The sequence below is a fragment of the Maylandia zebra genome, linkage group LG18 (genome assembly GCF_041146795.1).
Source record: "Maylandia zebra isolate NMK-2024a linkage group LG18, Mzebra_GT3a, whole genome shotgun sequence".
Taxonomy (NCBI): domain Eukaryota; kingdom Metazoa; phylum Chordata; class Actinopteri; order Cichliformes; family Cichlidae; genus Maylandia; species Maylandia zebra.
In genome coordinates, this window is record NC_135184.1 from 16,695,873 (window position 1) to 16,714,297 (window position 18,425).

The following is an 18,425-nucleotide window of genomic DNA, read 5'->3' on the forward strand; positions in this document are numbered from 1 at the left end:
TATTTTAGCACTCATGCAACATGTAGGTCAACTACCCATTATGAAGAAATATCAAGAGTAGGAACTTTGATCCACATAACACTGGTTTTGCACATTGTGTGAAATAAAGACAAACACCTTTCTCATCTAAACTGCAGCTTTTATCCCAAGTGCAGTCCGTATTAGTGCCAAAACGTTTATTTACTACACTTTCACTATTTTAATTATGTATATATATATATATATATATATATATATATATATATATATATATTTGTAATTTCAAGTATACATAGGGTAAGTAGAAGCTAGGTGCTGCTAATCAAATGAACTCTAAATGATCATCAGTAATCTGTGAGCATCTCTGTTAAAGGTTTTGGCAGTTTGCAAGTGTGGAGCATTGAGATGTGTTAACACAATGCCACAATTTTCCCAGGAGTGGACCCCAAGGTCAGACTGTGTGCCTCAGTTAGCATGTTAAATGTTAAAGTTCATGGCAGTATAAGACCGTTTGGAAGCAGTAAAAAGAACATGGTAGCACAGTTTAGTTCAGTGTCCTCTGAACAAACCATAAAACTCCTGGAATGCTGTCCCGTATATCATCTCAAACACCTCATACTAACCGTGTAGCACAGCGGTGGAGGGGTGCTGATTTTGGCTGTTTTGCAGTCACAGGACTTGGGCAGCTTTCATCACTGAGTTGACCATGAACTTCTCTGTATATCAAAGTGTTCTACAGTCAAATGTGAGGCCATCTGTTCAAAAGCTAAACCTTGTCCAAAACTGGGTCATGCAACAGTATAATAATCTGAAGCCCAGCAGCAAATCTACAACAGAATGGCTGAAAAAAAGATGTTGTAGTGGTCCAGTCAAAGTCCAGACCTTGACCTGAGTGAAATTTTTGTGGCAGGACCTTTAGAGAGCTGCCCACAAACCTCAATGAACTGAAGCAACGTTGTAAAGAAGAGTGGCGTAAAATTCCTCCACAACAGTGTGAAAAACTGATAATGTCGCACAGAGAACAATTACTTGCTGCTAAAGGTGATTCTACAAGCTACTGAACTATATGGTGTAGTTACGTAGTCTCATCCCAGGACTGCAGTCAGTAGTCAGTATGTGGGGAAAACAAACAGGTAATTTTGACCCAGAAATGAAATAAATGAGATAAACTCACTGCTATCTGCACTTTAACACTATTTTTTTCCTTTTTGGACATTAGTACTAAATAAAAATAAGAAATGTTTTCAGTTAAACCTCACTGCCATCATTAGGTGGGATTGTACAATGACTGTTATACAAAATGCTACTTGGATGAAATGTGGCCAGTTGTTCTTTGCTCTGAGCACAAAATGCCTTAACTTGCTTGTCTCAGCGCCGCGATAATCCAGGTGAAAAGGATTATCCTGAAGACAAACGCTGTATTGTTCCTCCTGGGGGAAAAAACATCGTTAGGAGAGAGTTGTGTCACTGCTGTGTGACGTAGCGGCCTCAGCCAACACATGAACTGAATGAATGGGAAACGCAAAACATTGTTGTGATAATCTCTCGGGAAAGAAACAAAGCATCTCTGAGTTCTACGGTGATAATCGCAGCTTTAAGGGGTCGGCACAAGTAACACATCAAATATAATCAGCACCCAAAACAGTGAGTATAAGAAACAAACAGCTGATTAGACCACAAACAAGTCAAGTAAATGCAAAGAAACAAAGAACAAAGAACACCTTTTAACCTCCGTCAGTCTGCAGACTGCTTTACGATGTTTGCACAGAGCATCAAAATGGACTAATATCGAGCACACTACAGCAAAGATTAGAGATTTTTTGAGGATTGATGCCTTAGAGCATGCAGTCACAGTGAAGCAGCTTAATCTCTGCGATCACAAGCAGCAAAGGGTCTTTGATGATATCGCCAATACAAATGAGACAGTACTCGTCTTTGAACTGAAAAACAGGTGGTAGACTGTTCATTATAATTTCAGCCTAATGAGACTCTGGGCTTGAAAAGAGATCTTTTAGTGTATGATGTTGCTGCACCTTATTTTATCCAGGCAACAGAGTGGATCGATGCTGAGAAGCTGGTCGGTTTTAAAAAGAGTTTTTAAAACAGAGCCTTTTTAGGATGTGATTGCATTTCATTGTGAAAATATAAAAAAGATACACTGGATGAGCTTTGGAAAGAGTCGATGCAGCTGATAACTATGATTTGTTACTGCAAATGTGTTCATGCTGATACAGCTGCAGTGTCTGCAATAATTTAACTTACCAAATCCAAAGTGCGCTCATTCAGCTGTTAACACCGGAAGTCTTTAAACGAGATCTCACAGCTAAAAAAAACTGTTAGAAACGCAATATGGCCTCAGGGAGGATCTGCGACAGTAATTTGGCTTCATATTTTTTCTTTTTTGTATTTTAAATTTAATGATTTTGTAAGAAAAGAAAGAGTAAGATAATGTTTCAAAATCAAAACCAGATCAGTGAGATTTTAGAATAAGTCACGAGACTGCAAGTATGACTTAGATCTGGAGTTTTTCATTTTTGAGGAAGTTGTAAACTTTGGAACAAAATAGTTTCAGCTTCATTGAAAAAACAATGTTACTTTTCCCTCCTCTGGCTCTCAGCTACATCCCCCCGGTGGCGTTTGTTCAGATGTCAAGTCTGCAGGTTATTATCACCAATCAGATCCATCTCCAGACAACTTCACCAACTTCTTCCACTTGCTGAGGCCATTTAAACCACGCAGTCTACTGAAAGTCAGTAAACATAGTCTAAAATATCTGCTTTAGATTAAACTCATGAGTGAAACAAGTCGTCACACCACTCCCACTTTTATATTTTCTTCCATCTAGATAGTAATGACTGCAAGGTGAGGATCACCATCTTTAATTTCTCGAGTTCATGTAACAAAAGCCAGGAGCTGCGACTGACAGAGATGAAACATGTCCACAATCTCATGGATTACTGACTACCTGACAGGTAGGCTGCAGTATGTGAGACTGTCTGTTTTATTGATGGGCAGTACATGCCACCTACAGAAATACTCTGACTGATTGTGGAGTGGATGGATCTATTAGTGATGAGCAGGAAAAAGAGTACAGAGCACAAGTTGATGATTTTGTTGAGAGTTCTGGGAGGAATCATCTGCTTCAAATCCGGGGTGGCGATGGTGTTTGACTTCAGAACAAAGAGACATGTCCCACGACAAACACGGGTCAAGATGTTGATGTGGTGGATGAGTACCTGACGACAAGAGGATGAATTTGAAGACTGACACAGAGGCTGTGAAAAAAAAGTGGATGAGCAGCCTCTTTTTCCCATGAAACTGAAATCCTTCAATGTGTGCTCAAGGTTTTCTATCACTCAGTTGTAGTGAGCACATTGTACTTTGCTGTGTTCTGCAGGGGGAAGCAGCATCTGAGCTGGAGACACCAGCAGACTGGATAACCTGAAGAGGAAGACAGGCTCTGTGATTTCTTGCAAACTGGACCCTTTTGAAACTGTGGTGGAGAGGTGGTCACTGAAAAAACTGTAATCCATCATTGTAATCCTGACCACCCTCTGTACCACTTACTGCGACCGTGGCTCAGGAGGTTGGGAATCGCATCTGTAACCGGAAGGTCGCCGGTTCGATCCCTGGGCTCTCTGTCCTGGTCGTTGTGTCCCTGGGCAAGACACTTTACCCTACTTGCTTACTGGTGTAGGCCAGAGGGGCCGATGGCACGATATGGCAGCCTCGCTTCTGTCAGTCTGCCCCAGGGCAGCTGTGGCTACAACTGTAGCTTGCCTCCACCAGTGTATGAATGTGAGAGTGAATGAATAGTGGTATTGTAAAGCGCTTTGGGTGCCTTGAAAAGCGCTATATAAATCTAATCCATTATTATTATTACTGGACAGGTAGTGGAGCAGCTTCTCTAACAGACTGACTCAGCTCTGCTGCCTTAAGGACAGACACAGGAAATCTGTCATACATCATGTTATCGTTGCCTCTATTCAACATAGCAGCCTGGCAGATAATCATTTGCAAAGATAATAATGGTATTAGAGAACCTCATGGAATGGGTGGCTGAGCAGCTGCAAGCCTTGCAGTAGTTTACATTGCAATGCAAAGTTTTGGATGCAGTGGTGTGTTACCGCGCCAGATCCGCGGCCCCGAACCGTAGTAAGGAAACCTCTGGCAGTTACTTGAAGGTTCCGTAACTGACTCGCAGCCGGTGTTGTGCCAAAAAGTGATTGTCTGCCAAAAACTGATTTCCAGTGTTTCTGTGTATTTTTTATGTGTAATATCTTTACGTATGTTCGTAAATAGACTTCGGTGAACAGGGGATACAAAGGGGTTACATAAAGAATTAAAAAATTATCTGTTTTTTAAGTATCTTTACAACTTGTACTTACATTATAACCAATCCGGTCCTTTATCCCCACTTAAAATATTTTTACAGAACTATTGTAATATTTGCTGCCATTTCTGCTGTCCTGTTGGGCAACTTACTCTTACAAAATACATTTTTAATGTTAATGAGATTTTTTTTTACTGCATAAATAAAGGTTATATAAAAGTCGCTGCCAAAAACTGATTGCGGCTTGTATCTTGCTACACGAATGTTGTTTGTGGCTCAAGATGACTTTATGTCATCCATAAGGGATGCATTTGACATATGTTTAACATATTATAGCCCAACAAGTTACTTATACCACTTTAAATATGAGCAATCGCTTTTTGGCAAATACCGGAAATCAGTTTTTGGCAGACAATCACTTTTTGGCACAACACCGGCAACAGCTTACTATAGTATACAGGTCAACTCCGCTAGCAAGAAGATCGAGGGAGACGTAGGAAACTGCTTTACCGAACCTTTATTTCTCCTCCAAGGTACGAACACCGCGTACAGTGGGCTGAAACAGTTTACTCATAGCGGGCATCGCCGATACAACTCTGGCTGTCGAGGGAGTTATTATATTCCTTTTATTTACTTTCTCTTCGTCTCTTCTGTAGTTAACCGTTACTCTTCCTTTTTCCGTCTTTTTTTGCTCTCCGCCCCGCACACATTTCCCATCAGGCTCATCCTTAAAGGGCCACGCCTGTAACAGGTGTAAAGCACGCTGCCACTGGATTCTAGATCAGTGGAGACATGTTCTCTGTCGTGACGAATCACGCTTCTCCATCTAGCAATCTGATGGCCAGAGGTGGGACCAAGTCATTGTTTTGCAAGTCTCAAGTAAGTCTCAAGTCTTTATCCTCAAGTCTCAAGTCAAGTCTCAAGTAATGTCAGGCAAGTCAGAGTCGAGTCTCAAGTCACTGGTGTAAAAGTCCGAGTAAAGTCACAAGTCTGAAATTTTGAATTTCAAGTCCTTTCGAGTCTTTAAAAAAACCCCCGAAAAAAAGCATGTTGCAGTTATGCTAAATGTAAATATTAGACCATCCATCCATCCATTTTCATCCGCTTTGTCCGGGGCCGGGTCGCGGGGGCAGCAGCCTAAGCAAAGAGGCCCAGACCTCCCTCTCCCCAGCCACCTCCTCCAGCTTATCCGGGGGAATACCAAGGCGTTCCCAGGCCAGCCGAGAGATATAATCTCTCCAGCGTGTCCTGGGTCTGCCCCGGGGCCTCCTCCCGGTGGGACATGCCTGGAACACCTCACCCAGGAGGCGCCCAGGGGGCATCCTTGTCAGATGCCCGAACCACCTCAGCTGGCTCCTTTCGATGTGGAGCAGCAGCTGCTCTACTCTGAGCCCCTCCCGGATGGCCGAACCTCTCACCCTATCTCTAAGACCATGTAATTTTTAAATCTGTGTTTTTCTCAACACATGACAAAATAGTGAACTTAGAAAATATACACAAATTGTGAAATTGTGTTACACACTGAAGGACGACAGGGTTCATTCAGGTGCACATGAAGATTTATTGCGCTGAAACACAGCAAAACAATTCAGTGTTACTGGCGGCTTCCATTGTAATAACTGGCCTGCGTTACTTTTGTGTCATACGTGTAATGGCCATGTATTAATCAGCCCTTAACACACAGAGAAAATGACCAGTAACAATAGACAACATAACATGTACTGGCTGGTCTATTTCCTATAACTTTAACTGAAACCAGCTAATAGTTTCCTTTCACCTTACTGATGGGACAACACGGTTACAGAGATTAATGCAGGAGGCTAACATGACTTAGCTAACGCACAAATGTTACTAGCCTTACCCACAGATAACGTGAAACAACTCCCTTATTCGCTCACATTAAACACCATATAAACAAGAATTACACTCCAAACATGTTAAATAAGCATCAACTTTACATAAATGTATGTAGTTCTCGTATATTGCTCTCACCTGAAACACAGCAAAACAATTCAGTGTTACTGGCGGCTTCCATTGTAATAACTGGCCTGCGTTACTTTTGTGAAGGATTATTTTGCCAGTTACCCGTTTGGCTGAGCCGCCACTGCCACCTACTGGCGAAACTAAATATCGCCCTAACATCACATCAGGTGGGAGCAAATGAGCTTTTCGCTCTGTGTTATGATGCAAACTATTGTCACAACAAATAGCAAAAAATGATGATGGGGGGTGGGCACGAACACATAAGGAACACATCTGAGACTTGTTCTTAATGCTCAAAATACTCAGGGCGCCACAATTGCACCTCTTTAAAATGCAGCTCAATTAAACCTAGCTCCAAGGATAATTTTCACCGACGGTTCTGAGATAAGCTGCATGTTATTCTTGGATGCGGTTGTAGGACTGGCTTTAAAATCGCATGACAAAAATATCATACATAAATAAATGATTTTTTTTTTTAAATATCATTTTTTTTTAAAAACTGCATCACCAACGTAGCCTGGAAAACATTTGCTAGTTAGATGAAGTCAGCTATCTCATTGTAGCATATTTATATGCATATTTATAATCATACGGTTCTTGGAGTGAGTGCATACACTCATGAAGTTTAGTAACTTCCGGTCACTGCAACAAGCCCAGGTACAGTTTACCGACGGATGGGTGCAGGACCTTGAAATGCACCGTGTAGAACGAAAGACCATCGTACGTATCATAAGTTTACCAGTCTCACAAATCGTCGTCATAAATACACATTCGTTAACCGTTTATTAATATAACCTTTGAGCTCAATGGTAATTAATTAGCAGTGGAAATAATTTCTGGTAGCATCACAGAAATGTAGCAGTGACAACAATACTGTAATCGCACTGGGCAATTAGTGATACAAAAAACCTGTTTTATCCTGTGAATAAAAGTATATGTTTTTGTCAATGTACCATAATAACAGAAGCAAAACGCAATATTGTGTCAGGACAATTCACTATTTATGCACAATAAACAAAGGAGCATAGCGCGACAATTTCTGTTCAGCGCCAGACTTGCTTGTAACCTATATCACCAATTATGTTAAGAAAAATGACGTATTAACTACAACAGCAGACTGACCTTTGTGTAAATGCTTGGAGCAGACTAACCTGTGAGCTGGAGTGTTCTGGGACGTTATATTTTGTCTTTGAATGGCTGCAATCCAGGCCACCCGTCGCGTCTTTGTTACTTCGGAAACATGGCTCGAACAATTTCTCTTCAACGACGTAATCCGATAACAACCGATCTCTTTACCCGTCGGCTTCCCGTGGCTGTCATGCGACCGGCTATTGCAGTTAATAATACAACAGCTTCTTGACATTTTTGTGTTTCTTTTTATTGCTGTATAACTGATTTCAATTGAAAGCCTGCGTGCGCTAGTACCGCTTGCCACGAGTTCCCAGAATCCTTTGCGGTTCTACCCGTGAATGACGTCACATTTTCAATCTCTATATAATATGCATGTTAAATTTTATATTTGGGGTGAAATATCAAGTCTTTTCAAGTAAACCGGTTCAAGTCCAATTCAAGTCCCAAGTCATTGGTGTAAAAGTCCAAGTCAAGTCACAAGTCTTAGAACATTTTTTCAAGTCAAGTCTAAAGTCATAAAATTAATGACTCGAGTCTGACTCGAGTCCAAGTCATGTGACTCGAGTCCACACCTCTGCTGATGGCCGAGTATGGGTTTGGAGGCTGCAAGGAGAACTGTACTTGTCTAAATGCACTGTGCAAAAACTAAAATTAGGTGGAGGGGGCATTAGGGTCTAGGGTTGTTTTTCTGGAGATTTGGTCAATCTTCATCATACAATGAAGTATTACATGCTCCCAACTTTGTGGGAACGGTTTGGGGATGGCCCCTTCCTCTTCCAACATGAGTGTGCACCAGTGCTCAAAGCTAGATCCATAAAGACATGGATGAGGAAGTTTGGTGTGAGGAACTTGACTGGCCTGCACCTGGCCTCAACCAGAACAGAACACCTTTGGGATGAATTATGCGTGTGAAGGCAGATGAAGGCAAGATAGATTGATAGATATTATTATTCAACTTTATTCCACATTGAATGGCAATCATATTCCCAGTTAAACGCAATAAATCCTTTTAGAAATGTCATAAAGGGATGGCTTTTTCTAAATAGCTTTAGTTGACCAGACTGGATTAATTCATGTTGGTTGGTTGAAAAGCTATGCTTAAGTAGTTTCCCCAAAACTTCTCATCAATACTGAATGAGGCGCTTTGGCCACGTCTTGTATGTAAAAATGAAAATAAAGGGCGCCCTCTGCTGGTAATTAATTGCAGGTCAAAAGTATTTCTACATAGTACAAACCTTGTAGTACGCTTCTTTAAAGGACGGTCGATTTATTCCATGAAGGTAAAGTAGCCTCCAGACTTGATGATGTGCTGTTTTAATAATTTACTTTAAAACCGCCAGTTTCGCTACACGCATGCGCATTTCAATCCATAATTACCCAAGATGGCGGCGAAACGCTACAGTTTGCTGTAGTCGCTAGTTAGCGCATACCCAGAAAAAAATTACCAAACAAACCCAAAATTGGTTTTGTAACCAGCGGATAGACGGTAGTGTGGTTTAATACTAGCAGTTGGCGGTTGTGTTACAAAGGTTTTAAGTCGGGAAAATGAGCTACACAACGAAGGTGGTGCAGGTGACGAACGTGTCGCCGAGCACAACGTCGGAGCAGATGAGGACACTGTTCGGTTTTCTGGGAACCATCGAAGAGCTGAAGTTATTTCCGCCAGAGTAAGTTAAATAATTGTCTGTGGGCTTATTAGCGGCTTTAATAATGTAGTCACAGGCTGTTTGGTCGTGTTTCCTAGTAGACTCGGTAGACTGGTTAGCATGCACGCGTAGGTCCATGCTAACCAGTGACCTGGCCCGCAGTCTTTTATAATGTCTTTGTCTGGCCTCATGAACCACGCGTTAATCCTATTTATGTCTTTGATAGTCTGCTTATTTCCTAAACAGGGATAAAAACGTGTATTTAGGCTTAATATGTCCCCCTCGGTGTTTATTTGGGTCTTAATGTTACCGTAGTGTCTTGTTTTTCAAAGTATGTAAAGTCTCTTTTTATCAATGAGAGGAAATGCAGCAAAAGTGATTAATAATTAATATAAACACGCCCAAGTCGAGCTTGTGAGGAAGGGAAAAATTAGTTGTATTAACTTTAACGGTCTCTCCGATGTTTTGTTAGGGTTAGGATAACTCTACCCCTCCTTTCCCCAGTCGTTTTTATTATAATTGAGTCTTTCCAACAGTCCACAGTAAATTTTCTTCTAAAGTATACAGTCAGGGCCTGGGTACTTGTATTTATTTCTGTTTAAAGTGTATGTTATAAATCTGCTTTAAACTCTGTCTGCATATATTTGTTGTGTGTCAAATCCACACTTAAGTGACTAACACAGCATGTGGGTGCCACTGGACCACATCAGGTTGTCAGAACATTTTTCTCCAGCTGCTCCCTTTAGGGATCCACAGCTGACCATCTGCCTCAATCTCACCCTATCCCTAGCAGCATCCTCTGTCACACCAATCCTCTGCATGTCCTCCTTCACTACATCCATGAACCCCCTCTCTGGTTTCCCAATTTTCTTCCTGCCTGTTAACCCCATATTCAACATCCTTTGTCTAATATATCCACTGTCCCTCCTCTGGATGTGTCCAAATCATCTAATCCTTTTTTCCATGTGCTGTCCCTCTGATGTACTCATTTCTGATTTTGTCCATCCTGCTCACTCAAAGTCAAAGTCTTAACATCTTAGCGTCAGCCTCCTGTCTATTTGTCAGTGCCACTGTATTTAAACCATACATCATAGCAGGTCTCGCTACAGTTTTATGTACTCTTTCTTTCACACTCGCCACCATCCTTCTGTCACAAATCACCCTGACATTTGTCTCGATCCACTCCACCCTGCTCCAATCTTTTCTCCACCTCACTTGTGAACCGTTGATTTGGACGGTTGATACCAGGCATTTATACTCCTCTACCTTTGCTATTGCTGCTCCTTGCATTTTCAGTGTTACATCGGGATGTCAAAAGAGGCTGAAGAAAGCAATGTTTAGATTTTGTAAAAATGTTTTTTATTGCAGTTTATTCACGTCATTCTTCTTGACCACTTCTATAGTGATTCGCCGATGCCGGTGACATCCCGGGTGTGCTTTGTGAAGTTCCAGGAGCCAGAGTCTGTTGGTGTGTCTCAGCATCTGACTAACACGGTGTTTGTGGACAGAGCGCTGATAGTGGTCCCGTTTGCTGAAGGTTTGTATAAAAGCTCATTGTTGAATGAATTGTGATGGTGCAAGACTGTAAAAAGGTTGTTGTTGGTTTTTCCCGTCTCCTGTGAATTCACCCTGGCATGCTTATATGAGCTTTGTAAGATAATTTTGAATGAAAGTGGTATTGCCATTCTCCTCCCATGGCTCGTGTGTTTAAAGCAGACTTCTGCTGTCAGATTTGTGGTGAACTGTTTTAGCGCATTGCACATCTGTTTTAGCACAACAGCCCTTAAACAGATCTTTGTTACCTGGAGTTAAGTTGTTCGGGATATAGTGAGGTGTTTGTCTCTGACTAAAACAGTAATGTGCTCTGCGCTCAGAAAGTTCAGTGTACCAAACTCTGCTTTACACACCAGGACACGGACATCTGTGGGCACCACAGGCACGTCAAAGTTCAGAAGTGATGTACTTGAAATGCTTAACCAAATGCATTTTTATTCTCACCATATATTGGACTACCCCCTGTTAAACTTCTCTCTGTTATTTGTGTGTGTATGTGTGTGTGTGTGTATGTGTGTGTGTGTAATTTTTGTAGTGAAGAAGGCAAAAGCAGCCCCCTCGTTGATGGCTGAAAGTGGTCCTCTGCCTGCCAACAGGGAATTGTAGACATTTGCAAAGGCCAGCAAGCATACAAGCCCCACCACTCTCTCTCTCTTCTCATTTTGTCTCCTTTTTTTTCTTTCTCTGCCTTGTCTTTTTCTTTCCTTCTGTCTAAATTGTCTTTCCCAGGTGGTTTTGAGAATAAAGTTCAGATTTCTAGGGCATAACCTGAAACTGTGCAAATTCTGCACTATTTAACGACACTTTTGAGGGCTGCTTGGTCAAGTGTTTTATGGTTAAGAAACGGTTCCTTTGCAGATAAGGCTGCCTGTATTCATCACTTTTTTAATGTCAACAAATCCCATGAAAACACAGAGGCCATTCAAGTCCACAGACTAGTAAATGCTTGTTTGTTCATTAGGGTAATTGCAGCTGATGCAGTTTATTTAGAGTCGGTGCCTCAGGCACCATCATGCTCTTTTAAAAGCTCACTAGCATACGCAAACAGATTTTAAACAACAGCTGGAAGTAGTCCCCAGCAGATGGACAGTTGTTTGAATAACACCACAGTACTTTACGTTTACTGTATGTTTTTAAAGAAACCACTTCGCCTTCTATAGAAGTCAGACAATATATTTCTGAAAGTTTTACACCTGATCAGCTGGAAATCTGTGTCGGAAATCTATGCTATCACATGATGTTATGATAACATAATGAAATACAGCCGCAAGTACGGCAGTTGGTCTGTTCAGCACCGCCGATTCCTCCTGTGCATTTCAGAAGTTGGAGGGAAAATATGTTTGCATGTGATTTAATGACCTAAACAAAGAACAGAGACCCAGGAGGGGGAAAAGATCCCCGAATTTTACACTTTTATATCAGCTGGGACTGCATGTAAAACACGGGGACATGATTACACAGTAATTTACACATAATGCTACAGCACTAGCATAAATGCTGGTAACGCAACCACTTGTGTAGGTTGTGTTGTAGCCCCACAGAAGTCTAAATCAGGCATGAGATGGTATTCACTAGATTTGTGGACAGTAACAAGAATATTTCCAGCCTCATCCTTTTTTAAAATGGCTTTAAAAAACATCAACTTGGGAGTGACACCAGTTATTTGGCTCTGGTGCAATAATTGTATATGTCAGGGGTCTGGGTTATTTTTTAGTTAATACAGAAACACACTAATGCCAAAGTAGCCTACTCTGCACAGAGTAGATTTAAAACATTTTTTTAACCTCACGATGTAATTTCAGACTTGACAAGGGGAAAACTAGTCAGTGATTTAATAAATACATGGAACTAAAACTCTCTGGTATAAATCCTCTGAGATAGGCGACCGACATGACGTAGTGTTGGTCCAGTATCCTCTTTAACAGTGGTTTTCTTTTGTTGTTGTGTTTTACAGTTCTTTTTCCTGGCTCAGCCAGTCCTGTATACCAGGCCCTGCTGAAAATACCATCCAACCGTTTTGTCTCCTGCAGCATTTTCTCTCTCCAGTGTGCTCTTGTGTTTAAGTGTTGTGTGTCTGTATTTAGGTGATGTCTCTTTGTGAATGGATTAAGTGTGAGATGATGATGAGCTATTTAAAAGATAAAATTGGAGGTATTTTGCATTTTAAAATAAACAGCCCACCATCCTCTGTCCAGGTTTGGTTAATTGATGCAGTGACAGGTAAGGATACTGAGATAATGATGCAGGCAGCATCTAGCCTGAATTTTGTTATTGCCATTTAGCATATAAACTACTTAATTCTCTGAAATGTGTTTGTGGTGAGTAGACGCTGATGGTTTGCATAGTGTTCTTGCCGAATCCCTAAAATTCTCTCTGTTGTGTGTGTATCTCAATTTTTCTCTGTGTGCTTTTAGTAGCGAAGCCGCCAACGTGAATCGCTTGTTTCAGTAAACGTCAAAAATGAAAATTGAGGGCACACCGAACTGGAGAAGCAGCTGTGCTTGCTAACGTTTGGTTCATGACTTAAAAAACACATTCAGGTGATCTATTCTTGGCAGTGTTCATTGGAGTAGTGTGATTTATTCCAGCAATAGTTAAGTCACTGCAATGATTATGTTGAATTAAGGGAACTCTTCTCTGATGTATGAGGTAAACATGTGAAGAAATGTGAACACTTTTCTTTTTTTTTTTTCTTCTCCAAAATGTCTTCTCTGTAGTGTGTGTGTGTGAGTGTGAGTGTGAGAAACCTTTCTTCTCTCCTAATGCCTTTTTCTTTATCCCTGTAGGATCTATTCCAGATGAGGCTAAAGCTTTGTCACTGCTGGCGCCAGCAAATGCTGTTGCAGGAATTCTGCCAGGGGGAGGCCTTCTTCCGATGCCTAATCCCATCCCCAATCCACCTGTAAGACCTCACTGTTTAACTGTGTTGGATGTTACATGGTGACATAACCAAAAGTCTTAACATTTTTGCTCTGACATGACAAAATGTAACTTGAAGCCTTTTTTTGAAAAAGTAATTATGCATTTAAAGACATACAGAAGCAGAGTGTAAGATAACATAAAAATACGACTCACAGATAAACTGGCTTTTGTTTATTTTTGTTTTAAAGTTGGATCATTTCAAAGTCCATCTGGTAGTTTGTATAGTTCTTTAAATCTGTTTTTTCTCCCTGTGTTGTATTTCTGTTTTTTTGGTTATTTGTAGGATTGTGGTAATGCAAAATTGTATTGTGCTCATTCACATCCTTTTAGTATAAATGGTTTGAAGCAGTCAGTCATGTTGCCGAGTTACAGGTCTCTTGCCAAGTTGTGACCAAGTAGTATCCTGTCTATGGTTTTCCTTCATCCACTCGCATATCCATCAGTTACTCCTTCGGCTCTGCCATGTTTCTGTCATTTCAAGTCGAAAGCGTATATCAGCATCGGTTAATGTACAGCGTGTCTGCTTACATCAGATCTTTACATGCCTCGCTGGCCATTTACTAATGAGAGAAATTAGTCTCCTGCACATAAACAGTGATTTTTAGCCCAGTGTATCAGATAGCACCAATATAATTACATAAACACTTGTTAGGTGTTTGTATCTGGATATTCTTGGCCTGACATAAATTTGTTTATTCCAGCTTGCGAACCCCTTTGGTGCACCCAATATAGACGCAATGGCAGCGTTTGGATTCCCCGGAGCTGGTATGAATCCCCAGGTGAGAGGTTTTCTGAAATGGCAGTGAACGAAGTTGATGTTGAATGTTTTGAACTGACAGTCTTTATCCTCCCGTTTCCACACAGGCTGCTGATCAGCTGTTGAAATTGATGACGGATCCAAAGTAAGTCTCTTTAAAGATTCTTCTTTGAATGCTGTGCATTAGGGTTTTTTTTTTTTGTTATTTTTCCCAGGCACTGTAGAACAACTGAGGCACAGGAAAGAAGCAGTTGTTTGGTGTTTTGTAGTAATGAGTCAACTAATTAATATTTATTTGTTTAGACTGAATCCCCTGGCGGCTGGAATAAACCTGAATGCTGGGCTGAAGGCTGACGCAGCTAATAAAGAAATCGAAGAGGCAATGAAGAGAGTCAGAGAGGCCCAGTCGCTCATTTCTGCTGCTATCGAACCCGGACGTGAGTACATTAAAGTTCAGAAGATCTTGTTGCTAGGATGTTGGCTTTGCGGTATAAAACAGTGTCTGGATTGTCTGCACTGCTGTCATTACAAACACTTATTAGGTCAGCTTACTTCCTCAGATGATTTCCTTGGCAGGTTTTCATGTTTGCAAATAGTTTGTTTTTGCTTTTGTTTTCAGTGTTAAGAAAAAACGTTTGTTAACCCTTTAAAACCGGACGGAGCAGGCACGCTCCGTTTTGCGTAACTATTCTTAAATCCCTGTAGAACCGGAACCACGTAAGCTAGCAATAATTTTTTTTGCACATGAAACCGGAGGAGTTGTACGTACTTCTTATGCTATCAGCTCGTCCTAGATTACGGTTTCCTTCCACATATAGTTTTGCAAAAAACAGCATAAAAAGCACTTGCAGCAACAAAAACATAATATTCCAGAAACACGCTTTGCCAATTCGATCAGCTGTTCATAACACTTCCTACGTTGGAATAGACGTCAGCGCGAACTATCGTATGTCCGCCATTACCTGGCTGAAACCGGAAGTGGCATCTTTTTTTTTTTTTTTTTTTTTTTTTTTTACCATTTCCTCTTTTTTGTTTTTTACCTTCGGGGCCTTATATGCCTATACTGGTGTTTTTAAAAGTCATGTTTGACTTCATGCTTTTCTGAATAGTTTCTGGGATGCTTAGAACTCAAATTGCACTGCTGGAAATGGTTTATTTTGATGCACGTGCTGTTTTCTTTGCAAATTTGCATTATAATATTTATTTTTGTTTTTCCAGCAGTATATAAAAATTGGTGTATCTCAAAAATAAAACTATGAAGACACTCAAAAAAACAAACAAAAACAATTTTCAATTTTTTGTAGTTTATTGCACTTTTTTGCAATTTATGTAGTTATTATAGACTTAATGCTTACATCTCATTAAAATTTGGGCTATAACGGTTGTATTGATGTATAGCAACTTGAAATGCTCTCAAAAATGGCACTACAGCATGTAAAAATATAAAGATAACTCTGGCGGACTTGGTTCTATGGTAGGTCTTAAAGGATAAAACACAGAGTACTGGAACTTGACCTGTATTTCATTTTCCTGACGTGCAGATAAGGAGACAAAGAAGAAGCGCTCTCGGTCCAGGTCCAGATCCAGAAGGAGGAGGTCCCGATCGCATTCAAGACACAGGTGATTTACTAAAACTTATCATCTACAGAGCTGAGATGAGGAAACTTTGTATTGTTTGTTTTCACATGAACAGCAAAGTTAAATGTTGTGAATGAATGGTTTCAGGCGAACCAGAAGCAGGTCGAGGCGCAGATCCAGATCGAGAAGCAGAAGACGCTCCAAAAGCCCGCGCAAGAGACACACCCACTCTAGAGACAGAGGGAGGAGATCTCCCAGCAGATCCAGGTGTGCTAACTGTGTAAAAACCTGTCCTCGAACCTGTACTCTGAGGTCTGCAGCTGGGAAACCTGAGATCTAAATCTATATGCATGTTTTCTTTTTATCTACAGAGAGCGAAAGAAAGAAGATGCAGGGAGAAGGAAATCCAAAACACCACCCAAAAGCTACAGCACAGCGAGGAGGTCACGCAGTGTGAGCCGGTGAGTACAGCCAAGGTCTTCAGCTGACAAGTGTGCTTGAATTCTATTCTGGTAAAGACCTTTTAATATTAAGAGAATTTAATGACTGTTCTATGGTCAGATTTACCAAAGTACAAAATCAACAGGAACAGAATAGTTAAACGTACGTTTTTAAGTATAGTACTTCCCTAATCACGATAAAGCTGCTAATGCTTTAACAGGAAATAAGATTTAATGCATATGACAGTTATTAATGAAATACTAGATTTTTGGTTTTCAGTCAAATGTATTTATTTCAGCTGCTTCTAATATCCTGCGTATGTGCAAAACTTAAATTATTTTGTTCTGTTTGCAGGAGACGCAGGAAAAGTCGCAGCGCCAGCCGTTCTCCTAAGAAGTCTCCTAAAAGGAAAAATTCCCCGTCTCCATCTCCTCGAAGGTTGTCTGATGTGTTTAATACCTTCTGGCTGCACTGAATGTGTATTTTAAGTTTCTCCTGAATGATTTTTTATTTTTTTTTTAAAAGGAGAAGTAAACATATATCCATTACTAATCTTATTCTGGACTTTTCACTTTCCATCCTGTTCAGACACAAAAAAGAGAAGAAGAGGGAGAAGGAAAGGGACCGGGACCGTAGGAGCGATAAAGAGCGCGGCCGTGAAGAACGGGAGCGCTCCAGCAGCAAGAAAAAGAAGAGTAAAGACAAAGAAAGGGAACGTGACCGGAAATCAGATGCAGAGAAAGATGTTAAGGTTGGTGTGTTGTGGTTTTGGACCCTGTGAGCATCACTCTTCTAATGTTAGCCAGTCGGAGGGAGTTTGTACTTTTTTACTTTTTTTTTCGAGGTGTCTCATGCATCGGCTTCTTTTCCCAGATCACCAGAGACTACGATGAGGAAGAGCAAGGATACGACAGCGAGAAGGAGCGAGGCGACAGGAAGGACTCGGACGATTCTGCTTTGTCTCCTCGGTCGGTAGAAGGTAATGGCACAGCACGTTCCGCGAAGCAGGCCAAAGTTAACGGTGCCGATGATCGCCACGAAGAGGACATGGACGTCAGTGACTGACTCGTCCGTCCCGTCCTTTCCCACATTCTCCCTCCATGTTGGTTGTGAAAAAGCTACATCTTTCCCCCCTTCCTACTGGGCTGAATCTGAAAATGTGAATTGTTTGAAATGTATCAGTTTCTGTCACAGGAGGGAAGCGTGCCCTTTTGCAAATGTTTGATGCTAAAAATCGTCTGCCCTGACATTTTTCTCGGTTTGTCACATTTACTGTAAGTGGTCTTTCTGCTCTTTGCTGCTACAGATGTAATAGATTACAACTGGAAGTAGGCTTGCTTTGCGTTTCTTTAGCTTGTGTTACCAGATTTCTTTTTTTATTTGTCTTTACATATGAACCTTTTTCATTTCTGTTGTGTGGGGTGGTGTGATGCACGGGTCTCTTGTCTTCACCAAAAATGCAAGCTTCTTAGCTTAGCTTCTTGTTATCTGAGAGTACTGATTGTTTTATCAAGGATTTCTTTTATATATTAAAGCTTATTTAAAGAGCTAAGACTGTGAAAATTTATAACTTCCACCTCAGGTTGGGGGGGCTAATGATACAGATATGAAAATCCTCACATCTGGTTTAAAAACACTTAAATCACAGACATGGTTCAGCTGTTTGATCACAGAGACAATTTTGCCTTCAAACTAGTCAAAGGCAGATGCGCCTAAATTAGTAATGCTAACCTTTGGCATCACGTAGGTCCAGTGCAGCAATACTACATAAAGTCTTTATTGGCATAAAACTAATGCTGATGGAGGATTTCTAAACATAAATTTTCCAGTTCAGTTAGATCATTTTACATGTGGGCCACATATAGCCCACTTTGATGTGAAGTGGGCAGGACCATTTAAATAAAGTTGTGTAATTATAAATTTAGAACATATGGTTTTCATGAATTCACAGAAAATGCTTGTGTACTTCGGTGTCGTGGCTTGATCAACAGGAAAAGCGGTAAAACCGATAAGACAGGTAAAAGTTGAAAATCTAAGCATACCTTCACATTTTCTTAAGCTCGGCCAGAATGGAGTCTTTGCTGGGCTAATTCTGGTCTCT

The 18,425-nt window shown here is 40.8% G+C and overlaps 1 protein-coding gene across 3 annotated transcripts; it reads left to right on the forward strand.

Moving 5' to 3' along the window:
- Positions 1 to 8,784: 8,784 nt before the first annotated feature.
- On the forward strand, positions 8,785 to 17,876 carry LOC101484740 (uncharacterized). 3 transcript variants are annotated; one of them, XM_004542780.3, is made up of 12 exons: positions 8,785 to 9,093; positions 10,476 to 10,609; positions 13,413 to 13,528; positions 14,250 to 14,327; positions 14,413 to 14,450; positions 14,609 to 14,742; positions 15,847 to 15,925; positions 16,031 to 16,150; positions 16,255 to 16,344; positions 16,679 to 16,762; positions 16,913 to 17,075; positions 17,198 to 17,876. In XM_004542780.3, the coding sequence occupies exons 1-12, from the start codon at positions 8,972 to 8,974 to the stop codon at positions 17,387 to 17,389; spliced, it is 1,350 nt and encodes a 449-aa protein (XP_004542837.1). In that variant the 5' UTR covers positions 8,785 to 8,971; the 3' UTR covers positions 17,390 to 17,876. The 3 variants fall into 3 exon arrangements, with proteins under 3 accessions (XP_004542837.1, XP_076732594.1, XP_076732593.1); XM_076876479.1 differs by lacking the exon at positions 8,785 to 9,093 and having other exon boundaries at positions 13,041 to 13,528; XM_076876478.1 differs by lacking the exon at positions 8,785 to 9,093 and having other exon boundaries at positions 10,482 to 13,166.
- Positions 17,877 to 18,425: the final 549 nt, after the last annotated feature.

Coding starts and splice junctions, on each gene's coding strand:
- LOC101484740 (XM_004542780.3), top strand. CDS start 8,972: ATGAGCTACACAACGAAGGTGGTGCAGGTGACGAACGTGTCGCCGAGC. Junction 10,610..13,412: donor AGTGGTCCCGTTTGCTGAAG/GTTTGTATAAAA, acceptor TTATCCCTGTAG/GATCTATTCCAGATGAGGCT. Junction 14,743..15,846: donor TGCTGCTATCGAACCCGGAC/GTGAGTACATTA, acceptor CCTGACGTGCAG/ATAAGGAGACAAAGAAGAAG.